The sequence below is a fragment of the Perognathus longimembris genome, chromosome 1 (genome assembly GCF_023159225.1).
Source record: "Perognathus longimembris pacificus isolate PPM17 chromosome 1, ASM2315922v1, whole genome shotgun sequence".
In the NCBI taxonomy this organism is placed as follows: domain Eukaryota; kingdom Metazoa; phylum Chordata; class Mammalia; order Rodentia; family Heteromyidae; genus Perognathus; species Perognathus longimembris.
The window spans coordinates 56620192-56639508 of NC_063161.1; the positions used below are offsets into that span (position 1 = coordinate 56620192).

The following is a 19317-nucleotide window of genomic DNA, read 5'->3' on the forward strand; positions in this document are numbered from 1 at the left end:
CTACTCAGGAGACTGAGATACAAGGGCCATGGTTTGAAGCCAGCTCTGGTAGGAAAGTGTGAGACTCTTAGCTCCATTTAACCACCAAAAGAGCCAGAAGTGGAGCTACAACTCAAGTGGTAGATCACCAGCTTTGAGTCAAAAAGCTAAGGGATAGTGCCCAGGCCCCGAGTTAAAGCCCCAACACTGGGACACAACAAAATGATTTCTCATTTTATTCACACGTCCCAGTAAGTTCTTCAAGTGAAGGTGCTGTTCATGCACAAAAGTGTGTGGTACAGTGAACTTGAGATTAGACTAGGTAGCTCGCCAGGGTATGAACAGTGGCACTTTCTCAGCTGGGTGACTCTTGAGGATATAGTGGAGTGGAACAGGGCTTGGAGTTGAAAGGGTACTAGCTTGACTTTGGAAAATTTATCTTCTGTGAGTTTCAGTCGAAGATGGAGAGTAGCCAGCCTCAACTACTTTTCTCTAATCCTTAAAGGAGTGCATTGAAATATGGATGATATCTAATACATTTTTGTTCTTTCTCTTCCACATCATCACCCTGAGTAAGTGATCCAAATCCTAGGACTTTCTTGAGTCTGAAAGAAATCTACACTGTTATGAGCTATGCAGAGGTTGGCTGAGCTCAATAGGGCAGCTTTGCAAGAATAGTCTGAGAGTGATTGATACCATTTGGCCTCCCCAAAAAGTTCTAACAGAAAGAGCAACAGTATTTTGGTTAAACTTCATAAAACATTTACTGAACCACTCACAATAACTTACTTTGCAACTTCTAGCTCAATCATAAGCCATCATATTGAAATTTTAGAATCACTTTGTGTGTGTGTGTGTGTGTGTGTGTGTGTGTGTGTGTGTGTGTGTGTGTGTGTGCTGGTACTAGTGTTTGAACTCAGGGCCTAAGAACAATTCCTTAGCTTTGTTTCTCGAAGTTGGCACTGTACCACCGGAGCCACACCTCCACTTCCAGCCTTTTACTGGTTAATTAGAATTAATAGTCTCACAGTCTTTTCTGCTGGATCCAACTTGGAACTGCTATCCTCAGGTCTCAGCCTCTTGAGTAGCTAGGATTACAGGCCTGAGCCACCAGCACCCAGCAGAATCACTTTTCAAAGATGAGTTTTATTCATGTTTGATTTGGATGAAACTTTCACATGTAACTTTTGGGGAAATTCCACATACTGCATTGATTTAGGATCATTTCACTGATGTTTTCAATACATACTCAGTTTTGGTATCAAAACATATAACACACTGGGGATATTTCTTTTACATTTTGTACAATCTTGGCATACTTTAGGGCTACAACTCATCTTGTGCCAAAATAAGAACATGCAAAAAAGATAATTGGGTCTCTCTCTCTCTCTCTCTCTCTCTCTCTCTCACACACACACACACACACACACACACACACACACACACATACACAGTTAAAGGGGTTTCAATTTAATATGTCAGTTTATGATTACAATTTGCTTTCAAATTCTAAGTTTTTAATGATACATGGACAGAGATTTTAAATTCTTGATTGAAGTAAGAAAGAACACTGTCAGACAATCCTCTGTTTAAGTTTTCCTACTAAGTGATATCGTAATTGTCATTGTTAGTTTCATTTTATTCTCTCTTCAGGGTCTTGCTAAGAGTAGTATGGGCCAGTCTTGCACAGCAAGAATGTTAACCACAGACCACTGCAGTAAATCACAAAGAAAAAGGTGGCTGAGAAGGTGTGGAGATGAAAGAAGGCAACAATGGAGGCCATCATAGTTTTCTATGAGGAATAAAGGGGAATGTCAGGAAAGATTGCTACCTTGCATGCTTGGAGCTAGCTACTCCTGAGTTCTATGCTCTCCTATCTATACCTGGTATTGCTCACTATTCTTTTCTTTTCTTTTTTTTTTCTGCTGGTTCTGGGGTTTGAACTCGGGGGCTCCATCCCTGACCATTTTGCTCAAGCACTCTACCACTTAAGCCATAGTTCTACTTCTAGCTTTTTTTTTTTTTTTTTGTCAGTGGTGGGGCTTGAACTCATTCAAGGTCTAGGCACTGTCCCTGAGCTATTTTGCTCAGGGCTAGTGCTTCACTGCTTTGAGCCACACTTCCACTTCCGGTTTTTGAGTGGTTAATTGGAGGTAAGAGTCCCACAGACTTTCCAGTCTGTGAACTGTGATCCTCAGATCTCAGCCTCCTGAGTAGCTAGGATTATAAGGGGTGAGCCACCAGTGCCTGGCTACTTCCAGCTTTTAGTAGTTTAATGGAGATAAGGGTCTTGCAGATGTTCTTGCTTGCACTGGCTTTGAGCTGTGATCCTCAGATCTTAGCCTCCTGAGTAGCTAGGATTATAGGTCTGCTCACCATTCTTAAAGAGTAGCCCTGCCATCTCACTTTCTCATCAGATTAATTTTCAGGATTAGCTCCCCTATTATGAAAAATAATTTGCACAGATCTCTTACCACAATCACTTTCTACAGTATTTCTAAAAGAAAATCTTCAGTTATTCTGTGATGTGTGTGTGTGTGTGTGTGTGTGTGTGCCCATGCGTGTGTGTGTGCATTTGTGTTGCTGGGACTAGGTTGTGAACTTCGGGCCTTTGGCTCTTCCTTGGCTTTTTTGATCAAGGCTGACACTCTGCCACTCGAGCCACAGCATTTTTTACCTTTTGCGCTGGTTAATTGGAAAAAAGCGTCTCAGATTTATCTGCCCAGGTTGACTTTGAACCACGATCCTCAGAGCTCAGCCTCCTGAACGTCTAAGATTACAGACGTAAACCACTATCTTCAATTATTTTTATTTTATCCTTTAATGACAGAAGTGCCTTAAAAGTTTCATTTATCTATTTGGTGTCAGGGGCCTCATATCTGTAATCCTAGCTACTCAGGAGGCTGAGATCTGAGGATCGTGGTTCAAAGCCAGCTCTGGCAAGAAAGTCCAAAAAAAATCAGAAATGGAGTTATGCCTCAAGTGGTAGAGTGCTGACCTTGAACATAAAAGCTCAGGGACATTGACCAAGCTTTGAGTTCAAACAGGCTCAGGACCAGCAAAAACAACAAACAAACCCAACAGCTCACATCTATCTTTCCAGAAACCACTTTTCAAAAGCCAGCGGAGTGGAGCATTTTAAGTAACAGCAATGAGGAAAGCTGGTGTGGTAATTTGGTGGGTAAATATGCCATGGTTGCAGCTGGCTTCATTAGGCAAGCCTCTTGGAACTCTGGCTGGCCTTGAGTCCACTGCTTCAAAGCTTAGGCAGGGGAACTGTAGCAGCTGACCAGCCATGATAATCAATGTGTGCAGTTTCCAAGTGTGCTCAGACAGGAAAACACAATGTGCTGCACACAGCACTGTTCCCCAGTCCTATTGCTCTTTCAACTCTCCCACCAATTCGCTAGATTTCGTTAACGATTTTCTTCATTTTTTCTGTGATCCAATAATAATCCAGGTACATTTTCAGGGCAATCAACAAACATACACCTACATACACATACAAACACACACACTAATATAACTAACCATAACACAGAGCTACCATTTTCCAATGAGCAATATATGCATACACAGGCCTTAAAATAGGAAATACCTGCTATTGGAAAAGGTCCTAGATGTGGAGTCTGGCAGGTGAACATGGGTTCCTTCAGTTTTTGGAACCCTAGTTGATTCATCTGGTGAATAGTACTGCCCAAGTGCTTCTCCGGAATATTTGGGACATCAAATGAGTTGAAGATCACAATACCTAAGCATTTATTTTATTTTATTTATCTAGGCATTTAATAAATATTTGTTAACAAAATCAAAGCCAGGTACCAATGGATCACACCTATAATCCTTAAGTACTCAGGAGGCTGAGATCTGAGGATCATGGCTCAAACCCAGCCTGGGCAGCAAAGTGCAGGAGACTCTTATCTCCAATGAATCACCAACAAGCCAGAAGTGGTGCTGTGGCTCAAAAGTTAAGGGACAGCACTCAGGCCCTAAGTTCAAGCCACAGGACCACCTTGAAAAAAGAAATAAATGAAATCAGACCTGAGAGTGTGACTTAAAATAGTGTTTGCCTAACATTCATTTAGGGTCTGAGTTTAATCTTCAGTACCACAAGAATAAATAAGCAAATGAAAAGAATATAATAATAAATGGGGTGCTGGTAGCTCACAGCTATAATCCTGGCTCTACTTAAGGGGCTGAGGTGTGATGATCGTTGTTTAAAGCCATCCTGGGGCAGGAAAAGTCCATGAACACTTATCTCCAATTAACCACTAAAGAGCTGGGAAGGGAAGTCATGCTCAAGGCTCTGATTTCAAGTCCTTGTGCTGTCACACACATACTCACTCTCTCATATACATACACACGCATGCACACATACACATACACACAAATAATAATAGGAAATTAATAATCACCTGGTTGATATGGTAATAGCTTAGAAAACTTACAGTCATCATTCTATATCTGTTTGCTGGAAGTGTTCTAAGTAAGAACAGGATTAGCTCCCATTAGTCTTTTCCTTGAATAGAATAATATATAAAGAAAAAATATAGCATATACCATTTTTAAATTAAAAATGTTTCCTTTGTAACTCATCTTTCTTCCTTTCTAGTCTACTCACAAATGAGGTTTAGTTTGATGACTGGAAAGGAACATTGGTGTGAAGAAGAAAATTTTAAGTGGCTTCCCTCCCTCCCCCTAGTTTTGTTCCCCTATTTCAGAACCTTAGATCACCTGAAATGTCACTCTAATTGAGGGTATTTATTCTGACGTTTTTGCTTTCCTATTTTCCTTGTATGTATATGTGTGTGTTTAGTCAATTTGCTAATGAAGATACAGAAAGCCAGAAGTTCCTGACGAATGGATTTTTGGGGAAAAAGAAGCTGGGTGACTACGATGATGAACATGTAAGTGGAATCTCTGAGGTGAGGCAAGAAACAGGTCTGAGGGTGTTTTGTCTACCTCAAACTCTGTGGCAAAACAATGTGAATGAAATTTTCCAGGCCTTGATCAGCACATTCTCTGTTTATTCAGGCCCTTACTGGAATAAGGGCTTGTTTTTCCTGTTCGCCATATGGCTGCATAAATCATTTATGAAATTTATTTATTTATTTTTGACAAGTCATTCAAACCTAAATATAATCTGCTATCATACTTTTCCCCTTTTATTACCCCCCCCTTTCTCTCTCTCTGTGCATTTTAATTTTACTTGCTGAAAGCAAGCACTACATCCCAATGAAAATGACATAACTCTTCTTGAAGTTGAGTCATGGCTTTATATTATCTTAGTCTTTAGTTTTAGATTTTAATCTCCTCCAGGAAAGAGAATGTGAGGACAGAAATAATCCAGAAACAGCTGGGCTGCTGTTGGCTGTTGGCTGCAGTCCTAGCTACTCAGGAAGCTGAGCTCTGAGGAGCTCAAATTCAGAGCTAGCCCAGGCAGACAAATCATGAGACTCTTATCTCTAATTGTTAGCCAAAAAGCCGGAAGTGGAGCTGTGGCTCAAGTGGTAGAGCATCAGCCTTTGAGTGAGTGAAAAAACTAAAGGACAGTGCTTAGATCCTGAGTTTAAGCCCCAGTACTAGATGGACACACACAACGATAAGGAGAATAATAAAAAGAATACCCAAACAGATTGATCACATAACAAATCTTTGCTGATGAAGTGCTCCCTTTTCTTCTAGCATCCTGGAACTACTTCCTTTGGGATGTCTTCATTCAACCTGAGTAACGCCATAATGGGCAGTGGTATTTTGGGCTTGTCCTACGCCATGGCCAACACAGGCATAATCCTTTTTATGTAAGTGAATGCATGTCTATATTTGTTGACAAAGTCCTTCTCAGAAACTGGTACTATTCCAGTGATCAATCTGAAGTCTGATTTTTATGGATTAACCAAGAAAGAATTAGGGGAAATATTGGCAAATACTTCTTGCTTTTAGATAAAACTTACAACCTGAGGAATCACTAGAACAGTGTAATCATGGGCACTTGCTCATCTATCCATCCATCTCTAGCCAAAGAAAGTATATGTGTTCAACCATCCCATGTGCTAGCTGGAGGAGCTCCTCTCTTCTGCAGAAAGCAACTATTTTACAAAACATCTCATTGCTAAAGAAATGCTTGAAATAAGTTAGTATTTGCTGGGCACTGGTAGCTCATGCCTGTAATTCTGCCTACTCCGGATGCTGAGATTTGAAGATTGCAGTTCAATGCTAGTCTAAGCAGGAAACTCTGTGAGACTGTTATATCTAATGAACTACCTACCAAAAAAGCAGAAATGGAGCTGTAGCTCAAGTGGTGGAGCACTAGTCTTGAAGAAAAAAAATCTCAGGGACAGTGCCCAGGCCCTGATTTCAAGCCCCAGGACCAGCACATTTAAAATCATCGTCGTCAAGTTAGTGCTTAGTAGTCAGGAAGATCTTTTCTGGAGTCTAATTTTAAAAATAACACACCTCGGGCTGGGGATATAGCCTAGTGGCAAGAGTGCCTGCCTCGGATACACGAGGCCCTAGGTTCGATTCCCCAGCACCACATATACAGAAAATGGCCAGAAGTGGCGCTGTGGCTCAAGTGGCGGAGTGCTAGCCTTGAGCAAAAAGAAGCCAGGGACAGTGCTCAGGCCCTGAGTCCAAGGCCCAGGACTGGCCAAAAAAAAAATAATAATAATAACACACCTCATAGAAGGGCAAGAATAGAGGGGCACACAAATGGAGGGAGAAGGGGAAGCAAATGCCGTCAGAATATTCCATGTACGTATGTGAAAGTGGAAGTAGGAAAACTAGGGGAGGGGTGAGGTTGGGAGAGTTGGAGGAGAATGATGGAAGTTGTGACATTGATTAAGATGTATTATACTCACATGACTTGTTCAACTAAAACCCCTTTGTATACCTATTTAAAAGTTTAAAAAAAACATGAAAAAGAAGAATACGTCAAGCCAGGCCTTGTGAGTCCAGTGTGCTCTGATCTTGTTCCCTGTGTTCTTGAGCCCAAGACCTGGGCTACACTGGCACCTCTCATCCCATAAAGGTTTCCACGCACCACTGGGTCTTTGCATGTGGTCTGGGAACATTTTCTTTCTTCTTTATCTAGTTAGCTCTCTTCCAGTGACCTCTACGACTGGTGCCAATCTCTTGTCCACCCCGTCACTGAAGTTTCAGCGTCCCAAGTGTGTTCATCTGCCTCATGGGTATTATCTCTCTTCCTTGACAAACCACACATCCAAGAGACTTGACCCTCATCTCATGCCATGAGGCCAGTGCCGGGGAAGATTTCCTATGGGAACTTCATTGCTAATCCTGTGTGTCTGCACCAGAGCTGGTCAGTCAAACGCTGCAGAAGAGTGGCCCTCAGGGCACCCATGGTGGTTACCGCCTGGGCCTGGGCCCCGGTGACAGCGCAGGCTTATGTGCACGTTTCACCCGGCATGTGAGCACAGCTGGCCACAGTGGAATCCTTCTCAGAATGATGTCTAATGCCATGCAAGCAAGTTAGACAACTGTCTAAGAATGCGACGTTCATATTACACAGAGATCCTATTTGTGTTCTGAATGCCACACGTGATTAGCATCTTAAGGATAGGATCAGAACTATAAATATTTATCTAGTTTTAGTGCCTTGATTGAAGTCTTCGCGGCATAATATTCTTTGTGTGTGTGTGTGTGTGTGTGTGTTTGTGTGTGTGTGTGTGTGCTCGAGCGTGCGCCCTAGAGTTTGAACTCAGGATCTGGGCTCTGTCCCTTGCGGGGGGGGGGGGGGGGGGGGAAGGGTTGTTTTTGTTTTTTGCACTCAAGGCTAGCACTTTACCACTTGAGCCACAATTCCAGTTTTGACTTTTTGGCGGTTAATTGGAGATAATATCTCATGAACTGCCTGATTAAGCTGGCTTTGAACTGCAATCTTTAGATCGCATCCTCCGGTGTAGCTATGATTACAGGCGTGAGCCACAGGTGCCTGGCAGTATTCTTTAGATATGTTTTTATATCAACTTAATTGTTATAAGCCATGTTTAAATAAACTAGTTTTTTTAATTATCTGAGTTTTGCACTAGAAATGTATTTATATATTTGCATGCCTTCATAATGTGCACCAGTTCTGAGACACAAAGTCTGTCTTCCCCCTAATTAATTACACATACCATTACAATTAATTATGAAGTTATTATAGATCACTGATGAATAGAAATGAGAACCACTTGTCCCAACCCTAGAGCATAGATCATTTTCATGGCAAGAGAATATTCCACTTTTAAAACAAGGGTCTCGTTTCAGGCCTATAAATGTTTAGCAGATTAATTTAGCCAGAACAATTAAATCACCAAACACTCTAGGATGAGCTTTGTATATGTAACTAGCTAAGGATGGGGCTCAGCCATCTCCCTTAATTCATAGCAAATGATACTGTGTTTATTGCTTTCAATCTGAGGATTTTATCCCTAAACAAGTATATGTTTAGAATATAGGAAATGCGGGCTGGGGATATAGCCTAGTGGCAAGAGTGCCTGCCTCGGATACACGAGGCCCTAGGTTCGATTCCCCAGCACCACATATACAGAAAACGGCCAGAAGTGGCGCTGTGGCTCAAGTGGCAGAGTGCTAGCCTTGAGCGGGAAGAAGCCAGGGACAGTGCTCAGGCCCTGAGTCCAAGGCCCATGACTGGCCAAAAAAAAAAAAAAAGAATATAGGAAATGCTTATTACATTTCTACAGAACAAAGTTACACAATCAGAGTTATGAAATTTCATAAAGCATATGGGAAAAATATACTAGACATGCATCATTACGACTAGATGATTGGACAACTTGGACAGGCATGTTTTCTGGAAGAGAAGAGCATAATATAGCTATAGTAGTTATAAAATGTATAATCTACAGTCTAAATGTACATTTGTAGTACCAGAGAATTAGCTAAAATATGGGAGAATGAATGCATTCTCATCATGAAAAATAAGCAAAGGAAGTAAATATACACATATATGTGTAATTTTTTTAAAATTTCAGGTAAAGGTCAGTAATGTCACTTCATTTATTATATAGATGTCTCTAATAACTCTTAAAAAATTGTTGTTCTGCTTTTTTAGACACTGTAGCCCAGGCTGTCCTGAAACTCGGACTCCTCCGGCCTCAGCCTTCCAAATGGTGGGCTTACAGGGGTGTGCCATCATGCCCACCTCTATGCACTCTAGCTACACTGAGTTTTGTGCTCTAAATATCATTCTGTAGAAATAGGGATTGATATCAATATAAATGAGCCATGCACATATGTGGATATATTGAGGGCCCTGATAGCCTAAGTGATTCATTCTGAATACAAAAAATAAAAATAAAAAAAGGAACATTTCTACTTAGCTTTCCCTGCTGTCTCTATTATGTGCACAATTGTCTGACCTCATGATTGACAAATTTCTCCTCTAGTGGACAGGATCAGTAACAGCTCACACTGTCTGATTTGCTTTCTAGGTTTTAAATTAAGTTTTAATTAGTCAACTTCTTGAGTGACACTCAATGTAAAGTGTTGATGTAGGTATGACATACATACACTTGTGTGCTGAGTGATTCAATGTGGTGTTTCCTATTTCTGCTGTAGACCTAGCATCTAAGTAATGAAACAGAGTCTGCAACAGTATAATGTTAAAATAAATATATTCTAGAAACTTCAGATAGTAGGTTTGGAACCATACAATATAGAAATTCTCTGTTTTTGTGACATTAAAGAGTGTTTGTTGAGCTCAGAGCCAGTGGCTTATGACTGTCATCCTAGCTACTCTAGAGGCTGAAATCTGAGGATCAGTTTGAAGTCAACCCATTCAGGAAAGTCCATGAGACTTAAAAAATATATTGTAAAGGTCATGTACAAAGGAGTTATAGTTACATGATTCAGATGAGTACATTTCCTTTTGAACAGCATCATCCTCCCAGCTTTTCCCCTCCCAACTTCCCTCCCCCCAAACTTGTATGGTCCAATTCCAACATGATATCTAGCAGGTTTCACTGCTGAATTGGCTCACCCTATTTCTCACCATTTCTGTGCTTCACTTCCCTTCTCCAAATCAGGTAAACTTATATTAAGCAAATTAAGCCAGACCCAAAGAAACATAGGCTGCATGGTTTCCCTCATTTGTAATAACTAGAATGTGCCTATAACTCTACAAGTAAACCCAATGGATAGTAAAAAAAAAAAAAAAAACACCACCAACAAAAAAACAACAAATAATCACACCTGGACATGATTAATTAAACAGCAATCTAAATACTCAGTGACAACAAAGGAGGATATTCTTAGGAGAGGATCACACAGGCTCGGTAGTTATGAGTGTAAGATTATATAAAATGATGCTTATAAAAATGAACTCCAAGAAATGGAAGTAAGAAGTTTTTTTTATTATACTGTTTTCAGTTCTTTTCTTTTCTCCTTTCCTTTTTTTCTTTTCCCTTCTGCTGTTTTTTTTGTTGTTGTTATTTCTGTACCCTTTGTCTTGTATATAAGTTTGTCCATGAGACTCTTAATATATGATTAACTACCAAAAAGCTAGAAGTGGAGCTGTGGCTGAAATAGTTAAGCACCTGACTTGAATAAAAGGACTAAAAGAAATAGCAAGGTCCTGAGTTCAAGTCCTAGAACCAGCAAAAAAAATAATAATAATATGTATATCATTCTGAAAAGACTTTCTCAGCACCTTCCACATCCAAATACTTCTGGAAAGTGAGTAATTGAGAAGGCAGATCATGTATTGTAACTTTGAATATCACTATGTCTTATTTGTTATAGAGCCCTTATTTTTTTATTCTCTATTTGTTTACAGAATCATGCTGCTCACAGTGGCAATATTATCACTATATTCAGTTCATCTTTTACTAAAGACATCCAAGGAAGGAGGTATGCCACCCCTTAAGCCCATATCTTAAAATATGAGAAAGCCTTTCTGAAGTCTTATTGTTTGTTTATGTATAGGACTTTCTAACACTACCTTTAAGTAGTTGTGTAAAGGAGTTTCAGTGGTTTATGTGAACAATGCATCTTGATCAATGTCACCTCTTCTATCATTCTCCCCTATTTTCCCAGCCCCACCCATCCCCTCTAGTTATGCAACTTGCAGCCTGTGTTCTTTCATAACCTAAGCATATTTTTAGTCCATTTCACATGTTTTTCTTTAATCCCCCAAGGTTTTTTAGTTATTTTGACAAGTGAAAGGCAAGCATGGGAGTTAACTGACTCAAATTCAAGCCAAATAGAAAAATATAAATAAATAAAAGAAGGGGAAATTTTTGGTAGATGCTAGAAATAACTGTTCTGAGTCTCTATGTGTAACTCTAAATGGAGCCATTGTCATTTGTACAGAGGACAATTTAATGTATTGCTCATTGGTTTTTCAAGTGGCGTCTTTTGGGTTTCTAATTTCTCTATTTCTAGAATTGTATTATAGAAATATTTTAGCATTGAAACAATCCCATAACAAGATTATTTTCTCTTTAATTGTAGGGTCTTTAATTTATGAAAAATTAGGCGAAAAGGCATTTGGATGGCCTGGAAAAATTGGAGCCTTTACATCCATTACAATGCAGAATATTGGAGGTAAGGGACATAGTTTTCAGGGGACCACATGAGCTTTCTAGAATGTTCAACAAATAAGATAAGTCTGATAGCAACAAAGAAGCACTTGGGATACAGAAAAGCGGCTGCTTTATTGCTCTTAAGTTTCAGAAAATAAAATTTCTTAAATAGATTTGCTGTTGGTTTTTAATTAAAAGCAGCAATATCTGGAATGCCATCATATATAAAATCCCACTAATTGATTTTTTTTTTCTATGTGTGTTGGTCCTAGGGCTTGAATTCAGGGCCTGTTAGCTGGCCCTGAGCACTTTTTGCTCAAGGCTAATGCTTTACCACTTGAGCCACACCTCTACTTATGGCTTTTTCTTGTTGTTTGGTCATTAATTGGGGATAAGATTCTTTTGGGCTTTTCTGCCCTGGCTGGCTTTGAACCTCAATCCTCAGATATCAGCTTGCTGAGTAGCTAGGATTATAGTGTGATCCATCAGCACCTGGCTCTTTCTTGATTTCTTTCTTTCTTTCTTTCTTTTTTTTCTTTTTGCCAATCTTGGGCTTGGACTCAGGGTCTGAGCACTGACCCTGGCTAGCTTTCTGCCACTTGAGCCACAGCGCCACTTCTGGCCATTTTCTGAATATGTGGTGCTGGAGAATTGAACCCAGGGCTTCATGTATACGAGACAAGCACTCTTGCCACTAGGCCACCTTCCCAGCCTCTCTTTCTTGATTTCTAATGCTATTCTGGAATTGATGATTGCTTTTAGAAATTAAAACACTAGTGCTCAATCCTACCAGTGTCAAAACGACTGATGTCTCATATGTATGACTAGGTTTACACTATAGGATTAAAGGGTGCTGGGGGAAGAGGGGGCAGAGCCAAATGTGTCATAGCTTGCACCAAGTGAGGACCAGAAAGAGTTTCTAGAAATTTAGCACAGAAACATGAGGGTTACTGTAACCTTAGGTCCCTTGGTTTCACAGATTCTTATAATTCCTACTGAATTATAATTTCCAGAGTAGAGCCTAGAAATATAATTTCTCCCCCTCAATACCAAGAGTTTTGAACCCAGGGCTTCACATTTGCACTGCTGGAGTTCTAGCACTTGAACTACACCTCCAGCTCTGCTTTCTTTTTGCTGATTAATTGGATATGGAGTCTTATGGACTTTTCTGCCTGAGCTAGCTTTGAACCTCCATCCTTTGGATCTTCGCTTTCTTAGTAGCTAGGATTATAGATGTGAGCCGCTGGTGCCTGGCAAGTTTATAATTTCCAGAGGAGAACCAAGTAATATAACTCTTTAGCAAGGGTTCCAATCTCACACTGATTCTGTTCTATCTTTTGGTGCTCAGAAAGTATCCAGAACCTCATTTCATTCAAGTCTCCTGCTAGCTGTTGCTTCTGCTCGGTGCCATCTTTATCGACACATAGTGGTACTTATTTCTGCCCCTCCTATCCCGACCTCCAGTTGCTGTTCAAAGCCTATGACCTATGACCTCCAGCAGCAGCCAGCACATTTTACAGTAAAGAATCTGCTGTTGGCCTAAATGTCTCCCTCTCTCCATAACCCCGCACCTCCAGTGAAATCCCAGACTCCTTCCATCTTGCCTCTCACTCGTCTTGAATCTCTGTTCACCTTCCATCGGCACAGACCAGGTGATCACCACTCCAGCTCTGACTCTTTCTGTGGTTTCTGACCAATCTTGCTCCCTTGAGAGTCCTCTGCTCTCATTCTCTGACTCGTCCGCCTTAGAAATTTTCTCAGACTCTGGTCTATTCCCACTTCTTCTACTGAAAAAAAAATTCAGCATGCTATTTTCAAGGTAAATTCCATGGCCTGAAAGCAAGATCTTCATATTCCTCTACCTAGCTTTCTATATACTTCCTACCAACTCCATAATTGTCTGTCTTCTATCTTCCATATCTACCCATTGATCCAACCATTTATCTGTCTTTTATCTTCCATATTTCTCCAACCATCCATCTATCCATCCATCCATCCATTTATCTATCTTCTATCTTCCACAATAGTTTATCCATCTTCTATATTCTATGCCCATTTATCTATCTTCTGTCTTCTACATCTGTCCATCCATCTTCTATCTTCCATATATATCCATCTATGTATCTTCTATCTTTTTAAGCAATCTTTCATATCTATCTATCAACTATCTACATCTTCCAAATCTATGTAAAATAATCTATCTCATATACATTAGGTGTCAAACTATGGCAATTGTATATAACCTTCCAATAGTATTAGTATTATTTAACTATTTTTAAAAAAATCTTATGTCTTCTTCACATATACTATTTTCCCTTTTGTTCTAACTCTTTGTGTCTCTCTTCTTCATCTCCCTCTTCATTTTTTTATTTCTGTCTCTCCCTCTGGTCCATCATTTCTCTTGACTGTGAGTTGGCTTCCTCTGAGCTATCTTGGTTTGTATCTATTTGTGTTCATACATGCTTTTTGTTTCTTTTTTTAAAAAGGTACATTGAAACCTCTAAGTAAAGAATAAGATTTTGGAGTTTTTTGCTCCTGAACATGAGTCTGTTTCTATCACTGTTGATGACCTTGAGGAAATCATTTTATTATTGTGAGTTAAATTTTTCCTTGGGTGAAAGTGAGAGTAATCTTCTAACCTTACCAGGTCATTGTGAGGATGAAGGAAGATAACACATGGAAGGTCACAAGGGCTCAGAACTGCTTCTCACCTGCTAAGTTTTCAACAGTTCTTGTCTCTCAAAGCCCTCTGATTAGTTTTAATAGGTGTTTTTATAATTATGATACAAATATATGCTGATTATCAATAACTGAAACATTAAATAATTATGTACTGAGGAAAGTTTATGCAAGTCACCCCAAAATAGTTGCTTCAAATTTCCCTCTGTGACAAATTTAATAATTATATTATCATTGTTAGAATTTAATCTTATAGGGGCTGGGGATATGGCCTAGTGGCAAGAGTGCTTGCCTCATATACATGAGGCCCTGAGTTTGATTCCCCAGCACCACATATACAGAAAACGGCCAGAAGTGGCGCTGTGGCTCAAGTGGCAGAGTGCTAGCCTTGAGCAAAAAGAAGCCAGGGACAGTGCTCAGGCCCTGAGTCCAAGCCCCAGGACTGGCCAAAAAAAAAAAAAAGAATTTAATCTTATAATACTGACTTGTAGATGCTTTTTTATTTTACAGTGTGTCTTGGATGGGTGTTATTTTTAATGGCTTTTGAAGTTTCCTTTATACATAGGTACTGTAACTGGCTACCAAATCCTTACTGGTAAATAGTTGAACTGTTTCCAATTTTTCACTATTATAAGTAATGCTGTACTAAGCTTGTACATAGCTTTACAAAAAAAGACAACTCCTTAGATCAATAAACTTTTTGCATTACCTAGGATTTCTAGAATGTAATTCCTTTCATATTCTTTTTTTTTTTTTTTTTTTTTTTTTGGTCAGTTGTGGGGCTTGAACTGAGGGTCTGGGCCTTGTCCCTGAGCTCTTTTGCTCAAGGATAGAGCACTACCACTTTGAGACACAGCTGTACTTTCTGTTTTTGAGTGCTTAACTAGAGATAAGAGTCTCACAGGGACTTTTCTGTCCGGGCTGAGTTTGAACAACAATCCTCAAATCTCAGCTTCCTGAGTAGCTAGAATTATAGGTATGAGCCACTGGCACTCCGCTCCTTTAATATTCTTCAACTATGAACTGCTCTGATAAAGAAAGCAGATACATAAAATCTAGCCCTGTTTTCTTTGTTTGATGTTTATTTGTTTTGTGGGAGGTGTGTGTGTGTGTGTGTGTGTGTGTGTGTGTGTGTGTGTGTGTGTGTGTAGTAATCAATCCCAGGGCCTCATGCCTGCTAATATTATTTCTCTTCATATTATATACATTAGTGACACAGTCCTTGTTAGAAATTGGCCCTAAAGCCAGGATTATCTCATTCATTCTACTAGATGTGGCTCCTAAGCATCTGAGAACGCAGAGTCCCACCAAAGAGGCTACTTTTCATTTGGTTCAATTCCCAGCCCTATCAACATCTAAAATCTTAACCATTTCATAACACTATCTATAGTTGATCTAATTTGCTTGTTTTTGACAAGTGGAATAAATAGCCATAAGCATGGTTAGCCTTGAATTCATCAAGCAAAGTGACAGCTACACCCGGTGTTCAAAGTATGACTACTGTAGGTCCTGCATCCAGCCACACACAAGAAGTGGTTTCTAAGGGGGTGAGACGAAGTTTCATAATACCACCCCAGAAAACCCTTACTTTTAAAAAAGTTATTATTTTATGTGATTCATTGGACATAGGGCTAAAGGAAGCCTCTTGTCTTTCTTGAATTAGTAACTCCATTTTTAGAACTCTTGATTTCCCAATCCCATAAAAAATAAATAAAATAACCTTAATATTCACCAACGATTTTTTTTTTTTTGGCCAGTCCTGGGGCTTGGACTCAGGGCCTGAGCACTGTCCCTGGCTTCTTTTTGCTCAAGGCTAGCACTCTGCCACTTGAGCCACAGTGCCACTTCTAGCCATTTTCTGTATATGTGGTGCTGAGGAATCGAACCCAGGGCCTCATGTATACGAGTCAAGCACTCTTGCCACTAGGCCATATTCCCAGCCCCAAGGATGTTTTAATGTTAGCAGGATAATGTTAACATTACCCAAACGGATCTGGATCACCGAAACTCAGCAGTTTGTAGCTCTGAAGTTGAAAGGTGCCTCACAGAGGTAGTGAGTCAGAAGTATCTCCTGTTTACCCTCTGTAAGAGTCTTCCTTCCCCAGGGTCTTGTAAAGATTAACCAAGTCCTGTGTATGGAAGATACATTGTATATTGCAGGAATCATTTCCCTCTGACCACAGAAAAGGCACATTGGCTCAGAAGTCAGGGACTTTGATAGATGTTGTTCACCCTTTCCAAGCAGGGTGATCTTGGCCGTGTAATTTAACTTCACAAAATCACACCTCCCATGTCACCAGACTTCCTAGATGATCAAGTGTTGAGCTGTATAAAGTCAGGCACTGTTACCACAAAAATTATTTCTTTGACATTAGGGAAATGTTTTTGAACTATTAGTAGTCCAATTTACAATTTGGATAAGTGTGACTTGAGTATGTTTTTTCTTTACTTAGTTATTATTTATTTTGTCATTTTTGTGATAGTACTCAGGCTTGAACTCAGGGTCTGGTGCTGTCTCTTAGCTTTTTTACTCAAGGCTTTTTCTTGCTTCATTGAGATAGAGGTTCATAGACTTTCGTGCTAAGCTGGCTTTGAATAATGATCTACAGACCAGAAGCTACCAGTGCCCACTTTTAAATGCCTATTAGCAAAACTTTAGCATAAGGATGGAGTCCATATTTAAAGTCTCCTTATCAAATTTGTCCATTTTATTTTTATTCAAGTTTCCCAATCATGTGTCTGATAATGAATCAGTATTATATTTCACTGAATGGATGACCTCGGGGAAAGGAATGTTAGATAAATCCCTTTAACTGCAGAAAACTATAATGTTATGCATATTTGAACATACTCACTTTTCCAGGGAGAGTATTTAGAGATGGGTCATTGTGAACAGTACATAGTCATTTAAGTCACCCATCAAGATGCTCATTGAAGATCTGCCATTTTGTGTACTTTCTGATTTGGCCAATGGGTGACTAGAATATGAAGGAATAACATCAAACCCCTTAATTAATGAAGAGGAGCAGAAGCTATCATGTCTTGTGTTCTTTGACCGGTATGAAGTTGCCAGCTTCAATTGTTAGGAGTGGTTGGAGTGCCCCACAGGGAGATCACAGAGAGCTTGGCAGAGCTTCCCACCTGGGGAAAACCAGCATGATATAGAGCACATGCAGGTCACCCTTGCAATTTCCAACCAGGACTTTTGTTGACAGATCCTTGTCCCTAAGTACTGAAATGAAGACATTCAATACAGGCCATGATGATTTCTCACTAATGAGGGTAAAGACTCTAAACCTGCAAAACCTACAAATTGGATTTAACACAAAATCAACATTAATGTGATTAGCAAACATCCACACGTACAAGTGAGGAGGCCAACTGAGCACCAGTGGCTCATACTTGTCATCCTAGCTACTCAGGAGGCTGAGATCTGAAGATCACATTTCTAATCCAGCCTAGACAGGAAAGTCTGTGAGACTCTTATCTCTGATTAACCACTGAAAAGCCAGAAGTGGAGCAGGTGACTCAAGTGGTAGAGCATTGAATGAAAAAGCTAAGGGACAATGCCCAGGCCCTAACGTTCAGGCCCTAGTTTTGGCACATGCACACACACACACACACACACACACACACACACACACACACACAGAATGAGAAGTCTAGATGTCTGTTTTTTAAAAAGCTTAGAAGCATTGTAAAGTACACGTTAGCTTCTGTTTCCATGTGGGGGGTTAGATGCTCATCTTAGACCAAGAGGAACAGGTTATCCCAAATGTTCCACATCAGTCAACACACACCACTAAGCTGTCACGTTTTCCATTTTAGCAATGTCCAGCTACCTCTTTATCATTAAATACGAACTTCCTGAAGTTATCAGAGCATTCATGGGACTTGAAGAAAATACTGGGTATGTCTTCCATTTCCTCCGTGGCATCCAGTGTCTCCTTGTCTTTCATCTGTTCTGGTCCTGATGTCCTTGTCTCTGTTTCTCTCATAGGGAATGGTACCTCAATGGCAACTACCTCATCATATTTGTGTCTGTGGGAATTATTCTGCCACTGTCTCTTCTGAAAAATTTAGGTAAATCCATTTTCTAACTGAAGATGTTCTCATTTTGTTTTTGAATTCTAATAGACAAGCTCCTTGGAAGTGCTATATCCACCCTCCAGAATGTTTCTGTTCACTCTTAGGTTACCTTGGCTATACCAGTGGATTTTCCCTCACCTGCATGGTGTTTTTTGTCAGCGTGGTAAGTGATTTGGTAAAATGTTCCCTGTACATGGTGAATGTGAGATACTATTAGTGTCTTTGTCTGTGTGTCTGCCAGTCCCAGGACTTGAAGTTGGGGCCTTGGTGCTGTTTCTGGCCTTTTTCACTCAAGGATGGCACTCCACCACTTGAGCCATGTGTCTACATCCTACTTTGGGTGGTTAACTAGAGATAATTTGTCTCACGAACTTTTTTGCTCCAGTGGGCTTTGAATTGCGACCCTCATATCTCAGCCTCCTGAGTAGCTCGGACTACAGTAGCCACCTGCACTGAGCATCTTCATTTTTGTTCAGGCACTTCACTAGCATGAAATAGTTTTTGTACCACAGGCAGTTTTATTGAGTTCTAATTTGGAATGAGGAAAGAATAGTCATGAGTTATAGTTTTTGTACCACAGGCAGTTTTATTGAGTTCTAATTTGGAATGAGGAAAGAACAGTCATGAGATAGTTGAGTTAGAATGACAAGGTCATTACATATAGTATGTTCTAGGCACAAGGAAAGAATATGTGGGCAAAGGAATGGGTCCGTAATCCTCTTTAGGGAGGCAGGGGAAGGAGGGAAGCCTGGCTGTCTTTACACCAACTAACCATTTCTCTCCCACATTCTATCATGTAAGAGAGGACAATCACAATGGAATTAAAGAAGAAATTTGATCCCTAGGAAAAAAGGGACCTCTCTTACAATAAAAATGGATATAAAATTTCTAAAGCATTTCTCCTGAAGCAGCAGTGGAAAAGGGAGTGTGTGCGTGTGTGTGTACACACGCGCGTGTGTGTCTGTCGGTCCTGAGGCTTGAATTCAGGGCCTGGGCACTGTCCTGAACATTTTTTGCTCAA

General features: G+C 40.1%; 1 protein-coding gene across 2 annotated transcripts in view; it reads left to right on the plus strand.

Annotated features, from left to right (window-relative positions):
* Window positions 1-19317, plus strand: part of Slc38a4 (solute carrier family 38 member 4) — a 74710-nt gene that overhangs the window by 39608 nt on the left and 15785 nt on the right. For both annotated transcript variants that reach the window (XM_048365794.1, XM_048365803.1), the window contains exons 3-9: window positions 4796-4886; window positions 5665-5780; window positions 10781-10854; window positions 11458-11550; window positions 18036-18117; window positions 18208-18290; window positions 18401-18459. In XM_048365794.1, coding sequence (XP_048221751.1) covers window positions 4796-4886; window positions 5665-5780; window positions 10781-10854; window positions 11458-11550; window positions 18036-18117; window positions 18208-18290; window positions 18401-18459 — 598 coding nt within the window. The remainder of the gene's footprint in view (window positions 1-4795; window positions 4887-5664; window positions 5781-10780; window positions 10855-11457; window positions 11551-18035; window positions 18118-18207; window positions 18291-18400; window positions 18460-19317) is intronic.